The 19,970-nt window shown below is 37.9% G+C and overlaps 2 protein-coding genes across 2 annotated transcripts; one reads left to right on the top strand and one right to left on the bottom strand.

The window, feature by feature from the left end:
• The first annotated feature begins 5,200 nt into the window (after nucleotides 1–5,200).
• On the top strand, nucleotides 5,201–18,276 carry LOC122748030 (olfactory receptor 51G2). Its single transcript, XM_043993767.1, has 4 exons — nucleotides 5,201–6,118; nucleotides 14,403–14,432; nucleotides 15,751–15,855; nucleotides 18,217–18,276. The coding sequence occupies exons 1-4, from the start codon at nucleotides 5,201–5,203 to the stop codon at nucleotides 18,274–18,276; spliced, it is 1,113 nt and encodes a 370-aa protein (XP_043849702.1).
• Nucleotides 12,746–13,684, bottom strand: LOC122749046 (olfactory receptor 51A7-like). The gene has a single exon (XM_043995218.1). The coding sequence runs from the start codon at nucleotides 13,682–13,684 to the stop codon at nucleotides 12,746–12,748; it is 939 nt and encodes a 312-aa protein (XP_043851153.1).
• Nucleotides 18,277–19,970: the final 1,694 nt, after the last annotated feature.

Below are 19,970 nucleotides of genomic sequence, written 5' to 3'. Positions count from 1 at the left end.
GATTATTTTCGAACCAACAACAAACAAGATGGTTTAAGTGATCTACAAGTTGAGTCAATAGTATATCATTATCTAAAAGAAAAAAAAACACCTTAACACAATCTTACATTGTACTGAAGGAAAAAGTGACCAGTCAACGAATGGGCTTATCATGTTACACTAAACCTTAATCAGATCACAGCTGGTGGACTTTGTTTAATTCTGGGTGTCTTATTCTAGGATGGCACTGAGAACCTTAAGCAATTCCAGAAGTAAACTAATATAGTGAGAAGACTAGATGTGTCACATGAAGAGCAATTGAAGGAACTAGGGATGTCGAAGCTGGAAAACAGAAGACTAAAGTGCAAGAGGTGGATGATCACGATTTTCAGTTTTTTGTTTTTTTTTTGGCGAAGCAATTGGGGTTAAGTGACTTGCCCAGGGTCACACAGCTAGTAAGTGTTAAGTGTTTGAGGTCAGATTTGAACTCAGGTCCTCCTGAATCCAGGCCGGTGCTCTATCCACTGCACCACCTAGCTGCCCTGATGATCACTATTTTCAAATATTTGAACAACTCTGTTAGAGGGATTAGACTTTCTGTGGTTCAAGAGAAAACTTAAACTAAAGACTGAAGGTTGCAAAGGGGTATATTTCAGCTGAATTAAATGAGCTTCACAATTAAAGCTATCCAAACAGTGAGTTTTTCTTCATAAAAATTTCTATGTAGAACTTGGATGACTACTTACCTGTCATGCTGTAGAAAAAAAAAATCCAGCTTTTTAATGCCCCTCTTAATCTGCTTTTATTTATGAGATCCTAAGTCTATTTAGGGGTAGATAGGTGGCACATTGGACAAAGCACTGGGCTTGGAATCAGGAAGACTCATCTTCATGGGTTCAAATCTCTCCTTAGACACTTACTAGTTATGTGACCCTGGGCAAATTACTCAACCCTGTTTGTCTCAGTTTCCTTATCTGTAAAATGAGCTGGAGAAGGAAATGGCAACTCACTCCAGTATCTTTGCCAAGAAAGCCCCAAATGGGGTACAGAGAGTCAGATATGACTAAAAAAAATGACAACAAAAGTTTATTTATTCTTTGACTTTATTTCTGGTGAAAAGATGAAGATTTAAAATTTATGTAGTACCAGTGAAGTTTGGCGAAATAATTAACAGGTTGGATTGGATCCTGAATACTAAGATTCATGAAACTAGAACAGATATTAAAATGGCAAGATGCTTAAGAACCTGCCTCAAGGAGGGGCCATCAATCTCTATAGTACACTTCCAGACACATCTCCAGATTATTTAACAGCCCTTACCTACCTTATCTAAACTCCATAAACTCATCTTTCTTTCTATTTCCACCTAGATGTCCTTTCCCAGCCTAATCCATTTCACTGTGATTTTGTGCCTTTTCAATATCATATTAGGCTATGAAAGACAGTCCATGGGGCAACAGTGTAAGACATAAAATTCAAAATCCCCTCACTGATTGGTTGATACACTTGCCTTCTTTTAGCAAGACATTTTTTTTTTCAACAGAGACTGCATATCATTGGTAACTCAGGGCTTTGTTTGGGATCACTTTGAACTTGAAATCATTTTTCTGTCCTGGATGGATGTTGTTGTTCATTCTCTATAACATGTCTAGACTAATTCAGCCTTTTCTCTGCTTGTGCTGTGCACAACACTGCTCTTTCAATCCCAGTATAATATGGGTGATGATTATTGTTAACTGTTGATATACTATTGACTGAAAAAAAGAGAGAACCAGACAAATATTTGAGAAGAACTTTAGGTAAAAACTTTATTGTTTAAATTATTATTCTCTATCTGTTAGATGATCTACCCATCAACAAGAATTTATTAAATATTTACTATGTTACAAGTATTGTTTCTTGTGATTTGAATAAAAGACAGTGAAACCTTAAGAGTTTATATTCTATTAGGGAAACAAAGCGTACATATAAAGGTCTATACAAAATATATGTTATGTAAATAAAAAAATAATATTTGGAGGCCATGGAAACACTAGTAGCTAGGAAATGGAGAAAGGACTTATGTAGGGATTAGTATTTGAGCTGACTTTTGAAGGAAGTTACTTGTTCTAAGAGACAGAGTAGTGAAAGGAAAAAAGGAAGGAAGAAAGAAGGAAACAAAGAGAAAGAAAGAGGGAGAAAGATGTAAGAAAGAAAGAAAAAGAAAGGAAGGAAGGAAGGAAGGAAGGAAGGAAGGAAGGAAGGAAAGAAGGAAGGAAGAAAGAAAGAGAAAGGAAGGAAGTAAAGAAAGGGAGGAAGAAAGAAAAAATTCAAGGTTTGTTCTAGCTAGAGAACAACCAGGATAATGACTAATGTGCAGGAAGCATGGTAGGAAGAGAATTGGAAGGTGACATGGATGAATACTTCTGGGCAATATAAAGCTGCCAAGTTTGAAAATAAAGAGATATTTGTTAACTTTGGAGAAAGCAAGTTCAGCTGAATGATAGGGTCAGCAGTCAGACTGCAAAAACTTGAGGAGTGAATGTGAGAGGGAAGGTAGGGGCAATAAGTATTATTTTTTTCCCTCAAGAATTTAACTGAGCGGAGAAAAGTTATAGGATGATAATTTGAATGAAAAGTTGTTTTTTGGATAGGAGAGCAGTGAGGATTTTTGAAGGCATTATGGAAGGAACCAATATTAAAGGGAGATATTGAATATTGGTGGGGGTGGGTGAATTGGTGGCCTACCAGAGCATGTCAAAGGAGAAGAAAACTTGACAATTCTTTGAATGTGTGGTGAGGGAAAGCAAAAATTCAAGAACGACTCTGAGGTTGTGAAAGATGGCTGTATCCTTACAGAAATAAATATTGAGGAAGAGGGTATTTGAGGATTAAATATTTTCTGCAGGCAGTTATAGTAGGGGAGGAAATCATTTAGTGTGGACTAACAATCCTACCCACAAGGAACACCTATGGGAAACAGAACTTTGTGCTGGGAATCAAGAGACCTCAGCTGTGCCAATTCCTTTGCGATTATGGGCAATTCACTTCACACCCTCTGATTTCCCTATGTGTTGTTAACCTGGACATTGAGGAAACAATCAATATAGGAGAAATAAGGTCTTTAATGCGGCGGAGGAACTATAGCTCACGGGTATCGCAAAGCTCAGAAGCTAGGAATACCCAAAGATGGGAACAGAGGACAGGGTTTTTATGGGGTAAAGGAACAAAAAGGGAACCAAAAGATAGCTCCAGAGTGACAGATAGCTAATTAATGTAAATGAACCTTTGACAAAAGAGATAATAGAATAGCTCCGAATTTAAGTATAGGCGTTACTGACTCTGAATAGAAACTATTTAATGTAGGTGGACCCTTTTTACATAATAACATAAAATCCAGGGAGTAAGGTGGGGAACACTGGGAGGGGATAAATTGCTTGGGGGAAGGTCCATAAGTCCATCAAGAGTCTGGAAATGACAAAGACAGTCAGCCCCAGGCAATTCATTTACCTGGGAGAGAGGGGACTGGGTGGGGAATCAGTTCTCAGTAAATTTTGCAGTTCTCAGTGTTAAGTGATAAAGTTGACATCTAAGGGTTTGGGGGTTTGTTTTTGTTTTTACAGTTATGATATTTACATGCTTGATGTTCCAAGGTCCCTTCTTTCCTTAACATTTGATGTTCTATAGTCAAAAAATCCCTTTTGCCTTTGTGATTCTATATTCTATTTTAAGTTGGCATGTAGCTCTCATGTTCCTTGTTTTATAGCCTATGTTCCTTCCTAGCATACACAGACAATGTTCGATAGGCACTGTCCCCAGCATCAAGGATAATCTGCAATGAACAATATCAAATCTTTCGCCACCTTCCCCTGTCATCAATGGCAAATATTTAGGAGACTTCTGGTTAAGGTTAAATGTTGTCTGTGGCTACAGTTGGGATCCTTTTTTTAGCAGAGAGGTGGTCTTGTGGAGATATCAGGATGGCTTAAGTTCTACACTGCCCTGAGACACTTACTAGATGTGTGACTATGGATAAGTCACTTGGCCTCTTTTTGCCTCAGTTTCCTCAACAATAAAATGGGTTAATAATAACACCTAACTCACAGGGTTGTTGTGATTAAATTTAAATGAGAATTGTAAAGCACTTACCATGTTATTTAAATGTAGTTATTCTTATTCTTATTCTGTTGCATGGTAAAGGGTTAGTATTTAAGCAGGGTTAAGACTCAGTCTTTTTTTTCTTTTTGTGAGGCAGTTGGGGTTAAGCAACTTGCCTAGGGTCACACAGCTAGTAAGTGTAAAGTGTCTGAGGCCTTTTTGAACTCAGGACCTTCTGAATCCAGGGCTGGTGCTCTATCCACTGCACCACCTAGCTGCCCCCCAAGACTCAGTTTTTACTAGCATTGGGGCTTAGTCTTTGACTAGGGTTAGAGGACAAACTATGTCCAGCATTAGAGCTCAATATGATTAAGGTAAAATCTATGGTCAGGGTTAGGAATTTAGGAATGAATCTTTAATGGAAAAATATTTTTTTCTCTATGGGAAGTCAAGTATGTATTGAGATTAAAACCTGCATTATTACTCTCATAAGTAACATGCTCTAATTACTTGCCCTATTTTTTAAATTAGTGATACAGTCATCCTTAGACTGACAGAGATATGAAGCAAGAGTCACTAAGGTTAGATACTAGTGAGCAATTTCCAATGGAGAGAATGATTAAAATAGAGAAATGAGGAATCAAGGTATAATGAGGAATATCATTTTGGGGAGGGTATTTAAAAACTATATATATATATGTATATGTATATGTATATGTATATGTATGTGTATATGTATATATATAGCCCTACTTTTTGTTTAGAACAAAAGAAATCTTAGCTAGTGTTATGGGGCTGATTTGGATGACTTCTGACAAACACTTCCAGTGTTAGGCTTATTAAGGCACTATTTTATTGTAGGAGCCCAATATTTGGCAACAGAAGATTAGGTTTCAGTCTTGAAGCTTCTATTTACTGTCTGTGTGACATTGGGGAAATTATTTAGCTCTTCTAGTCCTCGGTTTTCTTATCTGGAAAATGATAACATTTGGCTAGATGATTTTTAAGGACCCTTGTAATCTCTGTCTTGTGATGCTCTGTAATTCACCCATCTAATTTCTATCCAGGTTTCCCTTGACCACAGTGACTATTCAGTTCAGCACAGAGAGTGGGAACCTGAACTTTTTTCCTTCCACCATCTAACATGACTCTGGAATCCTTTGGAAACAGCACGATCAGGCCTTCTACCTTTCTCTTAAGTGGCCTCCCTGGACTAGAGCATATCCACATCTGGATTTCTATCCCTCTATTTTCTATGTACCTCGTGTCCATCCTGGGAAACTGTATGATCCTCTTCATTATTAAGACGGAATCTTCACTCCACCAGCCCATGTATTTCTTCCTCTCTATGTTGGCCCTAACAGACTTGGGCCTGTCTTTATGCACCCTCCCCACAGTCCTGGGCATCTTCTTATTTGGAGCCCGGGAGATTGACCATGATGCCTGCTTTGCTCAGCTCTTCTTTATCCACTGCCTGTCTTTCCTAGAGTCTTCAGTACTACTTTCCATGGCGTTTGATCGCCTTATTGCCATCTGCCGCCCTCTGAGATATACCTCTATTCTCACCAATCGGGTCATCAGTAGAATTGGGCTGGGCTCCTTGGGTAGGAGTGTGGCACTTATCTTCCCACTTCCTTTCATGCTCAAACGCTTTCCCTATTGTGGTTCCCAAGTTCTCACCCACTCTTACTGCCTCCATCAGGAGGTCATGAAGCTGGCATGTGCCGATATTACTGCCAACAGCATCTATGGCATGTTTGTCATCATCTCCACTGTGGGTGTGGACTCCATGCTCATCCTTTTCTCCTATGTGCTGATTCTCCACACTGTGTTGGCCATTGCCTCCCAGGCTGAACGCCTCAAGGCTCTCAACACATGTGTTTCCCACATCTGTGCAGTGCTACTCTTCTACACACCCATGATAGGTCTGTCAGTGATTCACAGATTTGGGAAGCAGGCTCCTCATTTGATTCAGGTAGTCATGGGGTTTGTTTACCTTCTGGTCCCACCCTTGATGAACCCCATTGTCTATAGTGTGAAAACCAAGCAGATCAGGGATCGGGTTGTCAAAGCCCTTCATTGCTAATACTTTACCATTGGTACTTAAACTGGTACCAGTTTCTCCCTAGGTAGACTGTGCTACTTGAACCTTTCTGATTTGTGATATTTTGGGGGTAGGGGAAATGGGTGCTTAGGGATGAGGGGGGAAAGATGACCAAGTTACAAAGGCAGCCAGGCTAAATGATGATAATTAATGAGCCCTTCTCAAATCATAATTAAATAAGGAAATTCCTTTGCCATGACTTAAAACTACTTTTGTGTGTGTATCCTACATCTATGTATACTTTGAGATCATCAATTTGGTGCAATGACAGAGACAAGAACAATTATAATAAAAAGAATACCTGTTGGGGGGCGGCTAGGTGGCACAGTGGATAAAGCACCGGCCCTGGATTCAGGAGTACCTGAGTTCAAATCCGGCCTCAGACACTTGACACTAAACTGGCTGTGTGACCCTGGGCAAGTCACTTAACCCCCATTGCCCCACAAAAAAAAAAAAAAAGAACAAAAAGAATACCTGTTTTGGGGAGACATGAAGAAGAATTATACAGGCTAGGAGGGCATGGATAGGGTATTCTCTGTAACTTTGGAGGGAGTACCCATAACTGTGGTAAACCCTGATAAACAGTACACATATAATTATATCCACTTTGCATATGAGGAAAATGAGGCTCAGAGAGGTAAAAACATTTACTCACAGAATCTAAGTGTCAGAGAGAAGGATTTGAATTTACATCTTCCTGACTTCTAGTACAGCAATCTAGCTACTGTACCGTCATTGAAGCATATGTTTTCAGCTATGAAGATAAAATATGTAGCACCATGATATAGTAGATGGTGTGCTAGACATAGATTAAGGCAAATCTTGTTCAAATCCTGCTTCTGACACTTGCTATCTTTATGAAAAAGACAAGTCCCTTAACCTCTCTGAGTCTTAGTTTATTCAACTGTAAAATGGAATAATACTTCTTAATAGTACTTACCCTTCAATATTGTGTTGAGGATGAAAGGAAATAATGTGTGAAATGTCCTAGGTAAATGATAGCTAATATAATATGTGAAAAGCTCTCTAAAGGTACTATATGCTGAATAATTAAAAAACATAACTCTCAATATATAAAATATATGCAAGGTGTCCCCAAATTCTATTTCTAATCTATTCTTTTCTAAGTTACTAATGCTTAAAACTGTTCTAAGACTTTTGAAAAGTACTATATAGTGCTTATATGTATATATGTGCAAATATGTAAGATGTATTTATATGCCAAATGCATAACACATATTTGTTTTTCTGTCTTTGGGACAGCGTTTACTTGAAGTCAGAAACAAAAGATACCTTTCAATATCTGGGTAAACCCATCTGTGATATTCAATATCTTCAGAACCAAAGGACATTTTATTCTCTTTCATCCCTTCATTGTTTTCTGTTGTGGAAACTCTTGAACATATATGTGCTTGTCATGACTAGAAAAGTTAGGAAGGAGGGTTGATTTGAGGAGAAAGAAATAATAAATATCTTTTTGTTCACTTTGAATTTGAGATATCTATGGGATTGTATATATTTTATATCAGTAGTAGGCCTCCACCAGTCTCGGATGACCATGGATCAGGGCCTTGAAGAGCCACAGGCCGCACAGTGTGGCTGTGTATTCTGATGTGGGAGTTGCAGCTCCTGAGTGACTTGTAACTGGTAACTGCCACATCCCGTGTTATACCTACCCCATAAGGAGTAGCTGGAGTGTCCTCTCTAGGGTGGTGGCTTGGGCAAATCAATAAGGAAAACAAGCTGTTGCCCATGCAGCAGGTTTTCTCTCTCCGCGACATTGGTGGATCCAAAGGAGAATCAGAGCCAATACATACAGTTTGGCACCAGTGCCGCCGCAGGAGTTGCCAGAGGGATGTGATGTCCAACTTCCAACTGCCCAAGGGACTCCGACTCCTGATTTTTCCTCGAGGTTAACTCCCGAAGCCTTTCCCATATATGGGTATAGCCGCAAGGCAGCGGAGGTTTAAAATCAGGGTTCCTTCCCCTAGGCGGGTTGCCTACCAAGGCTAAAGAGCCCCACCTGCCCGAAGCAACTGGTTTTAAGACACCAGTGACTTGCCTTCGCCCCTTCTCCTGTTAGTGGAAACAGTTCCACCATGAGAAGGCCAGGAGTTGGGCTTCAGTTGTCAGAGGCTATTTGAGACGCACGCTATTGGAACATTTTATAAAGTGTGGGAATTTATCCCCACTCCCACCCCGGCATGACAAACCTTTGGAACCATATTTTATATCAAATATGTCATTACATATAGACATATATTTACATGTACCATGCACCCTTATCTGAAGGCACTCTGCCCAAAGGAACATAAATTTTGATTTCTGAAACCTCTTAAAATGTCTTGGGATTTATGGCTACATTACTTTTTTAAGGACCGTAACTTAAAACCACTTCATTCTGGCTCTCATTGATTGGCCAACAATAGGTCTCAGCCCAAGCCTTATTTGACCATTCTTTGGGCTTCTGGTGACTTACAGTGAGTGTAAATAGCAATTGTTTCTGTTTTGGCGAAAAACTCTGAGGGCCTTCCCCTCCCAGATTTATTTATGTATTTATTTATTTTGACTAGGTAAAAGAGGAATTCTTTGCCACATTTCTTATCTAGCCTTAATCTCTGAATGGGTGTTATCTCAGACAGACCTGTGAAAGATCATAACTTAAAAAAAGGCCCAGGTCTCCCATTGCATCCCGGACCATCTCCAAACATCCTGATCTGTATCTTGCCACTGGACCCAGATTGTTCTGGAGGACAAGGTGAAAATGGTGACTTTGTATAGCTCTGCTTCACTTAAATCCAATTCACTGCAAGTCATGACATCACTTCCCCATGTCATGATCCTTTGCAACAACAACTAACAACAACAAACAATGTATGTATTTACATGTGGTGGCTGCCAAAAGACTCAAAACTGCATCTAGACTTTGGAGACACCATCTGTACAAATTAACATGTGTATATGTAATATATATATATATATGTCCATAATTATCCATCTACATATCTATCCATGGAATAGATTCATTATTATACAACTGACAAAACTGCAAGCTAATTAAAATGAAAACTCCTTCATTAACTTGAATAAGAAAACTGAAAAAAATAAGATTTTCCCTCACCCCTTATATACAGATAAAATAAAACCCTTACCAATAGAGAGAAGAAATAAAAATAATTATCTGAATATGCTATGCATAATCATATTCCAGTAAAACTGAGTGTAAAAGTAATAGAGTTAACTGAACTCATCCACAGCATTCAATTTTTTTAGCCATTTGTTGTAACCAAGGATTTTATGTATGGATGGTATGGGCTGGCTGATGGAGAACTTATGTTTTCTTTATGTTAATTGTTTTCTCTCTCTCTCTTTTTTTTTTTTTTGGTGAGGCAATTGGGTTAAGTGACTTGCCCAGGGTCACACAGCTAGTAAGTGTCAAGTGTCTGAGCTGGATTTGAACTCATGTCCTCCTGAATCCAGGGCTGGTGCTCTATCCACTGCGCCACCTAGCTGCCCTATGTTAATTGTTTTAATTGTTTTAATAAATACTTTTCCTTTTTTTCTTTCTCCTCTTTTCCATATCTTCCAAAAAGGACTCCATTTCAGACAACTTGAAAAATTTATCATCTACTATGGATTTCTCTTTTCATTTAATACTTTTTAAAAAATGTTAATTGTTATGTCAAAATTAGCACAAGGAGCAGAGAAGTGATCCATACTTTGTTGCATCTCAGTCTCAGAGGCTACACTCAGTGCACAATCATCTGCAAACAAAAAAACCTCACGTACCAAATTTCCCTCTACTTTAGTCTTGGCTTACAGCCTTTTCAAAAAAGAATAATTTGCTGTCAGTATGGTAACTGACCTTGAATGTGTCTGACCACATTGCTGAAAACATTATGCTAAAAAAGCATGGGAGGGGGCAGCTAGATGGCGCAGTGGTTAAAGCACCGGCCCTGGATTCAGGAGTACCTGAGTTCAAATCCGGCCTCAGACACTTGACACTTACTAGCTGTGTGACCCTGGGCAAGTCACTTAACCCCCATTGCCCCGCAAAAAAAAAAAAAAAAAAAAAAGCATGGGAGGAAGCACACATCCCTGCTTCACTCCACTGGAAAAACATGAGATTGTTGTCCATTACTCAGAACCCTTCTGAGCATGCCATCTTTAAACTAAAAGATCCCAAATAAATATAGGAGTAAAGAAAGAAATTCTCCATTCTCTTCATTTATTTACTATAGTTTCAGAAATACCAGTGGAAGCAAGACAAAACAATGAAATAGAAGGTAGAAAGAATAGAGAAGAAAAAGGAGTGAAGTAGAGATAGTTATGGGAAAATTATGATAGTTGCCTGGGCACCCATAGCAGATGAAACCACAATATCAGATGCCATGAACCCCTAGTCATAGGGAAGAATAATAACATATCGGAGGTGAAGGTGAATTCTCACTTCCTCTTTTTTTTTTTTAACTTCATGAAGAGCTACTATGAAGTTCAAAACCAAAACAAAACAACCTGTAATCTCTCATTATATATACATACATATTTTTCACATCTACTGACTAGAAGCAGTATTAGGGGGAGGGGATGAGTACACAAGGTAAAGTAGTTTCAATGCAGCTTGTTATTTGAAAGCTTCTTGATAATTTGGCTTTCCTGCTATATTATACTTTTCTTTTTAACTAACCATATTTCAGTTAATCACAGCCACTAAAGACAAACCAAGGTGGATAGTTGATAGATAGATGATAGATAAAAGATCAAATAAGTAAGTAAATAAAATAATGAACAATTGAGTGAATGAATTTGTCACTTCTGAATAAAAAAGGGAAATCCAAAATGAGAATTAAAATTCAAAATTAGTGATGAGAGATTTTCTTATTTTTAATAATGTTGAATCATTTTTCATGTCATAACACTAGATCTATATAGCACCCTGGGCTAGTGTTGTTGCTTACCTAATTAGAGCTCAGATGTTTGTGAGGAGGGGGTTTATGCATTTGGGGACCAATTTTTAGTTGGGGAGTGCTAGCTAAATGGCTCGCAAAGAAGGAAGACCGGCAGCCTCCCTCAAAACAGAACAAGATTTATTTTAACAAGAACGAATTTTAAAAAAATAAACACAAACAGGATCAGTAGGATCAAGGGAAAGGAAATAAAATGGGGAAAGGGAAATTATAATACCTGAAAAAATACCACCGCCCAGGAATCAGCAGAAAATACGCAGCAGAACACCTGTCGCTTTCCGCTTCCACCTAGAATGCCCAATTCTCTTCCCCCAAACCTAGAAACACCCCACACAGCCCCAGCCAATGGGATGGCCACTCTGACAGTCACATGACTGCCCTCACTAGGCTTCCAATCATTATAATTTTCCAGGCCCATGTAGGCATAGGGGAGTGGTGATGATGTGAGATGCCAGAGCCCTGGGAAGGGCTACAACCAGTGGGTGGAGCACGGTGTGGTTTGCGGAGCCCCAGGCCAGTGCGCAGTAAGGCATAAAAACCTCAAATAACAATTAATTCTTTACATGCACATGTAGTTAGAGTAGCCTCTAGTGGGGGAATTGAGAAACACACACTCAAACACACATACACTCCAAGACCACCACCACCACCACCACCAACATTAGCTAGTTAATTAGTTAAATGCCCCCCCCCCCCTTTTTCCCTGTAGATTACAGAAAGCAGGGAAAGAATAGAATATTTGTGGCTGTCTCTCTGGTACCACTATAAAGACTATATTTTAAAATGAGCCACTTGTCAGTTTCACAAAATGTTTATGATTAGAGATATTCAAGCATATTCATAAAGAATCTCCTCTTACCGAAGGCTGAAAAAAAACTGTTCAAATATGTATGTTTTTTGTGTGTGCATATATATGTGTGTGTGTATATGTATGTATGTGCATATGTGTACACTTACATACAGATATATGCATTGTTGTTGTTGTTAGTTCTTCATTCTGGAAGATGACCAATGTCATCAGGAAGATGATGTCATGACTTGCAAGTAAATTGGATTTCAGTGACATGGAGCTGTACAAAGTCACCTATCTCACTCTCTCCTCCAGAGGGCTTTATGGCTTAGAATGGTTGTAAGTAGCAATTATTTCTGATAGTGTTACAAAGATAACATACCAGACTCCCTGACATGCGCCTGCATCTTTCAAGGATAACAGATTTTAAAGACAACAGAATAGAACAGTGATTAGCAGGAAAACAGCTTCCAAACTTAACTCATTGACAAATGAAATGCAATAGGTAGTTACATAAAATATTGGTACTTATACAAAATAAAATCAACTATAGAATATAATCAATTTGATTTCCTTGACTTTTTCCCCCTTGGGCCTCATGTAGCAATTTCTTATCATTTGTCTTACGTAGCTACTTCGGTATCTACTTACTAGGTAGCATTATGTGTTATATCTATTTTCAGCTGATAAACATCACCCTAATGAACTGGGAACTAACTATTTGATGTTTGGGACTGTGTTTAATCTAAGCTTAACATTTTCCCAATGCTACATATAGTTAGTATTTTGTAAATGCTTATCAAAGTGAGGTAAGTCCCAACCAAGTCCTCATCTGCTACATGTGGAAAAGAGTTTCCCTAGAATCTTGTCCCGGATCTGTCGAGTCTTCACACAGTACACAATGGGGTTCATCAGGGGTGGTACCAGCAGGAAGACGTTGGCAATGAGGATCACTACAAGTGGAGATTTGTGCTTGGCAAATCGGTGCATAACAGCTAGGGTGATGATGGGCACATAGAAGATGAGCACAGCACAGATATGAGAGACACAGGTGTTGAAAGCCTTGAGTCTCTCTGAAAGAGAAGCAATGCCAAGAACTGTCTTTAGGATTAGCAAATAGGACAAACCAATGCATGCCAGGTCCATCATGGTACAGAGTGCAACAAAGAAACCATAAACGACATTGACCCTGTTGTCAGAGCATGCCAGTTTCATGACATCCTGATGGAGACAGTAGGAGTGGGACAGGAGATTTTTGTGACAATAGCTCAGCCTCTTTAAAGTCAAAGGAAATGGGAGCACTAAAAGGAAGCTTCTGATGGACAAGGCCAACCCCATTATGGAAATCCTGGAATTAGTTAAGATAGAGCTATATCTCAGGGGGTTGTGAATGGCTATAAAACGGTCAAAGGACATGATCAGAAGCACTGAGGATTCCATGACAGTGAAGCCATGAATGAAGAATTCTTGAGCAAAGCAGGCATCAGGGGAGATTCCTGGTGCATCGAACAAGAAGATTCTCAGCATAGTGGGCAAGGAAGAGAGGGAGAGACCCAGGTCAGAGATGGCCAACATGGAGAGGAAATAGTACATGGGCTCATGGAGAGAGGTTTCTGTCCCGATCACAAACAGGATCGTGCAGTTGCCTAGTATGGCAATCAAATACATGAGGCAAATAGGGATAGAGATCCATCTGTGAGTATGCTCCAACCCTGGAATCCCAATCAAGAAAAAGAGCTTAACCTCGGAGGTATTGAGGTCTGACATGATGAAAAAGACAAATTCTGTTCTCAGATCTAAAATGACATGAATGGAGATTTGTTTTATTCACATTTTCACTATAGAGAGTACAAGTATCATACATATCAAATGAGCATTTAAAATAGCTTAATATCTATATTTCAATATCATTGTTTTCATTTTTAATCTTATGTTTTACTTTATGCATTTAAAAACATTACGATGAAAAGGGGTTCATAAATGTCACCATAATTTCTGCTTTTGTACAGTTCAAATTTCATTAGTATTAGTAATTGCTAGGATTTATATAGTGCTTTAAGTTTTGCAAAGCTTTTTATAAATATTCTCTGATCCTCACAACAACCCTGGGATGTAGGTGCAGACAGAGGTTAAGTGATTTGCCAAGGTTTATATAGCTAAGTATGTGTCCAAGATTTGAACTCAGATCTTCCTGACCCCAGGACATTTCCCTCTACATCAAGCCTACATCTATTTCTTTGCAACTTTTACCTGTTGCTTCTATTTTTTTTTGGGGGGGGGCTGGGTAATGAGGGTTAAGTGACTTGCTCAGGGTCACACAGCTAGTAAGTGTCAAGTCTCTGAGGCCAGATTTGAATTTAGGTTCTCCTTAATCCAGGGCTGGTGCGTTATCCACTGCATCACCTAGCTGCCTCCTGTTACTTCTATTTCTAAAGTCTTTAAGTCTATTTCTTCTTCCATGTGGCAGTCCTATAAACACTTATAGGTCCTTATCATGTTCTCTAGTGAATCTTCTGTAGGTTAAACATTCCACTACCTTCAACCAATCCTTATACAACATGAATTCCCCAACCTTAATCATCTTGGTTAACTTCCTCTGGATGCTCTTCACCTATTAAACATCCTTTTAAACCTTGGTTCCATTCACTCACTAAACTGAACATAATACTCTAGATCTGGCCTGATGGAGGCAGAATACAGAATGAGTATTGTCTGCTTGTTCTAGAACTCTAAGTCCCATGTTCTTTACCCTACACTGCCCTACTGCTTCTGCTGCTCAGCATCAGGACTTGTTAAAGGCCCTATATTCTCCATAGCATTGGAGAAAATTCAAAACTTTTCCCTCAAAGAGGTAGATAGGGACAATCCAAGTTGATTCCTGAATAATTGGCATGAATTCTGGGCTGATATTTCTCTACTGATACTCTCTTTCCTGCTGTATCTTGCCAAAAAGTCTTATTTTACTTCTCATACTCTTAAGTCTGGGGCCCTGAGAGTATTAGGAGAAAAGCTTCATCATTACCTATGTGGTCACTGTATGGAATATATTTCACTTCTATCCTTGACCCTAAGTCATAGCTTTACTCACTTTCAATCACTTCCTTCAACATTTCCTTCCTCATTCACTTTAGTGTTTATCCATACATATGAGTATACATATACTCACTCCTACACATATATGCTTACATGGGAAACACACCCTAAAACACACACACACACACACACACAAACACAAACTCAGAATCCCAGGGGTCAATGGTCCTCCTATATAGCATTTACCTGAATATTAATTCATTCATATGTTAGCACCCAATTATATACATATATACAAGTAAATAAATGTACTTGTATACATACTCACTCATACATATGCATTAATGCAAACATAAATAAATATACTGATGTATTTAGGCATAAAAACATTGTACACACACACTTTGACCCCTTCTTATGCATTTAGATCCTCAGGAGTATGCCTGACATCTCAGACATACTTCCTCTCCCTCAGCTCTTCTTCATATTCACCCATCCTTGAAAATTTCTAGGAAAATTCATTGGAGCATTTGAGAACTTACCAGGATCTAGACCTCCATGTAAGAGAGAAATGTACATGGGCTCAAGATAGAGGCTTCTTAGCCTCTGTGCCCACCAGATTGATGACCACAGCTTTTCTCCATCCACAAGATCTCACCCCTCCCACTCCACACCACTCCCAGAAATTCTCTATGGAATAGTAAAAATCTCCTCAGTCTATTTGTAAACATGGAACTTTGCCAGAGATAAATCCCTGGACAATGTTAGGCTCTAAAGGCAGAGATTTAACATTCTTGCAGCTGGAGATGGCAGACAAGGTAAGTACGGATATTCAAATCTCTGCAGAATACTGCTTCATGTTTCGAAATTGTATGCAGCTGGACCTGAAGGGTAGCTTCAGTTCTGTATTTGATTCACTCATTGCTTGTTTAACTATTTATCAAAACTCAGTTTATCAAGTGACTACAGCATCTTAAGTAGTGCCAAAGGTGTTGATGTTGGAGGTAGAATTGATGAGGAGGAGGTAGAGGAAAGTGATGAGTCTTGAAATAACCTTGTGAATGAATGAAAGAATGTATTATTTGAGAATAAATCAATTAATTATTTGAGGAAAAAGTTACAGGATAACTGTTGTATATTTAAAAAGAATAGGGGCAGTTAGGTAGCACAGTAGATAAAACACTGGCCCTGGAATCAGGAGAACTTGAGTTCAAATTTGGCCTCAGACACTTGACACTTACTAGCTGTGTGACCCTGGGCATGTCACTTAACCCTCATTGCCCTGCCAAAAAAAAAAAAAAAAAGAATAGCAAGATTTACATAGTAAATTTGCAGTTTCATGTGTAATAATATTTTTATTATACTATTTTATGGAAATGTTTGTTATACTCCATAAATTAAAAATAAAATAGATTTTTAAAAATATTATTAGCAGCCAAAAAAAAAGAAATAACTCTGTGAAATAGAAAATTTTAGAGTTATTATCCTTGAAAGATGAGGAAAATGAGATTATTTGACTTCCTCAAGTCAGATAAATGTTACTGATTCTTATCACTGTAAATGTTATTCTCTTTCTACCACCAGCTAATTAGCTGAAATCAGTATTAGGGTGAAATCAGCAGCAGATTGGATTATTTCTTGAGCACGCTTGAAATTCTTTAATCTGGAATTGACCTTGAGAATTCATGTGATCCATCTTCTGGGTGTATATGTCCTCTGCTAAATAATATACCATCAGGGACTTCTAAATAAGTATTGGTCTCTACTCTTCTATCCCCATCACCTGCCTTTTCTACCCTAATTCATATTTCTCTAGCACTTTTTAATTTATGAAATTTTTGCCATATATCAGTTCACTTGATCTTTCCAACAATGTTATAAAGTGAGCAGATAAAGGAGAAAGGTGTGGAAAGTTTAAATGTTTCTCCCAAGTCACAGAACTAGCAAGCAGGAGAACCAGTTTGTAAGCCCAATCCTTCAATTCGGAATTGAGTATTCTTTCTTCTGTACCAAAATCTCATTTCCATTGCCTTTCTCACATAGGTTCTTTCCTCCCAACTACTCCTTGTGTGTTTTTATGTCTTCATCCTTGTTTGTGAATGGAATTTAGTGCTGAGCCCTAATGCTAGAAATAAAAGTCAACCTATGGCCAAAGTAAGGAATATTAGTCTCCTTTTTAGGTGAACAGCTCAGAATTTAGAGTTAGGTTATCTGCTTTGTAGCATCATGGAACAGTTTCAAATGACTTTTAATAAAATTTTGGTCCTAGTCTTGGTTTATTTTTAGGTGTAAGTCTATGCTTGGAATCAAGGGATATTATGTCAAAATTCTTAAAGATACAATCTATGTTACAGATTACTGTGTTATAGTCTTTATGAGGATTTAATTATCTACATTATGGTAAAACCTATAGTTACATGTTTCTGTGATGTTATTTTTCTCTTTCTATAAGATAATATCCTCTTTGTGCTCTCTCTCTAGGACCCTCAGTAACCTCTGGGCTAAGTTAGTTGTCCTCAGACACTAGTTTATCATTTGTACCATTTACAAAAGTAATACTAGAAGTCCAGAGAAGATGAGGAGGATGCCAAATGTTACAGAGCAAGTTACAAGGCAAAACTGAAAACGAGAGCTCATTTTTCCATCTCATTATTTCCACCTCAAAGATAAAGCTGTAAATCAGTAAGACAAACATGGAGGCCCAAATATATACTGAAAATCCATATGTGATTGGTGAGTCAAAGTTAGTGATCTCCAATTTGGGGCCATCTAATGTTTGTTCAGTTTTCAAAATATGGGAGAGGGAATATTTAGAAAACATTAAGGCAGTAAACTTAAATATTATTTCTGGAAAAAAATCTAAAACATCTAACAGGAATTTTATTATGAGTACTGAGAAATTTCATTGGTGCTCACTAAGACCCAGTATGGGGTCATCAGAAGGGAATCCCATCATTGTTTTTCTCCAGGTTACATGTTTACCATGCCATAGATTTTTCTATGTTCACTAGAGGTTAGATGTTCCTTCCACTGCTGTACATGAGAAATTCCCTTTTACCCCTATATATAGCCTCTCCTGATTTGCTGGATCCTCTCAGTATCTACATTTTAAGGAGGATGCAAAGGTCAAACCATGTTTCCATTCCTTTCCTAGCTGCACTGGAAATTTATCACCACAGGACTCTGTCTACTGTACCATGTTAAGTATCTTCATCTCTTTCTACACTCTACCTTCTTTGTCAGTCCTTTTATGTGTTGTCTTCCAGCCAGCATCTGTTACCTATGTGGTTTCAACTTCATGGAATAAGATGCTCCTCCGAGTTTAATCTCATAAATTCTAATCATCTGGCAGATAATTTAAGCTTTGATTGACACAACCTGACTCAGCCTCCTGTTCCCTCTAATTGAAATACTAATGGGTGGAATTCCAAATCCCTCCCAATGACTATCTTTATGGAAGACAAGAAACTGAATTTTTCATTCTGTATGGTTTCAAGTCCATTGAACAAGATGCCCATAGACTTGATACTCTCGTGTCCTCCCCTTCCCTTTTCAGCCTCCTTTTATGGATATTATAATTATATACATGTGTGTATGTATATGTGTGTATACATACACACATACATATGTGTATACATACGTATACATACATATATATAATTTCCCCAATTACTTGTTAATTTTTTTTTAAATAAAGTTTTGAGTTCCAAATTCTGTCAATCCCTCTCTCTCTCTCCTCCCCATTCCCTAAGATGGTAAGCAATCCAACATAGTTTATACATGTGCAATCAAGTAAAATATTTCCACATTAGTTATTTTGTACAAGAAGACAAATAAAAATAAACAGGGAAAGGATCTATTTATATAAAATATTTATAGCAGGTTTTTTTGTGGTGGCTAAGAAATGGAAATTGAAAAGATGCTCATCAATTAAGGATTGGCTAAACAAGTCATGGTATGTGATTGTGATGGAATATTATTCTGCTATAAGAAATTACAAACAGGATGATTTCAGGAAAACCTAGACTTTAATGAACTGATTCAAAGTGAAGTGAGCAGAATGAGGAAACTAATGTACACAGTAACAGCAGTATTGTATGATGAAGAACTATGAATGGTTTAGCTATTCTCAGCAATACAATGATTCAAGATAGTCCCTCCCCCATTAGATTATAAATTTGTTGAGGACAAAACTGGTCTTTCATTTTATTAATTGTATTCCCACTGCTAGCATAGTGCCTTGCACATAGTAGGTGAATTAAATAAACGTTTATTGGATTGGAATGGATTATTAGAATGTAAATTCCTTGAGGGAAAGGGTGGTCTTTATTTCATATGATCAGTTTCTATTACTGTATCATTGGTACTGAAATCTTATATATTCTATATTTCCAATGAGAATTAACCATACCATTCATATCTATTTTTACCAACAATCTGTCCAGGTATTTCTTTTTGCCCTTTCTATTGCCAGTTACTTTCTATTACCCCATGATATTCACTCTTCTCCCATGGACATTTAATGTATGTGTATGTGTGTGTGTATTTTAAATAATACCTTTACTCTGATAAATATGAGATCATTGACTTCATTACTTAATATTTCATTGTTAATCCTATTTATTTACCTTTATTGATTTTCTCTTATTACGTGTTTCCATATTCAATACTCTGCTCACTATTTTTCACTGCTTTTTTTTTCCTTTTATTTATTTTGGCAGGGCAATGACAGTTAAGTGACTTGCCCAAGGTCACACAGCTAGTAAATACCAGTGTCTGAGGTCGGATTTGAACTCAGGTCCTCCTGAATCCAGGGCTGGTGCTCTACCCACTGCACCACCTAGCTGCCCCCTTGGTTTCTTTAGAATAGCTTATCTGAATTACTTTTTATTCCTCCCGAAAGTTCAATTCTTGAGCAGTTGTATTGGTATATAAACTTAGTTTTTCTTTTTCCAAAAGGCCATATTATTTATTAATTGATTGAATTTGCAGTGTTTTGATTCTCTATTGTTGATTTTTT

This window comes from Dromiciops gliroides, chromosome 3, assembly GCF_019393635.1.
Source record: "Dromiciops gliroides isolate mDroGli1 chromosome 3, mDroGli1.pri, whole genome shotgun sequence".
Taxonomy (NCBI): domain Eukaryota; kingdom Metazoa; phylum Chordata; class Mammalia; order Microbiotheria; family Microbiotheriidae; genus Dromiciops; species Dromiciops gliroides.
Note: the sequence above shows the minus strand (reverse complement) of the source record. Positions and strands in the feature narration are given on the sequence as shown.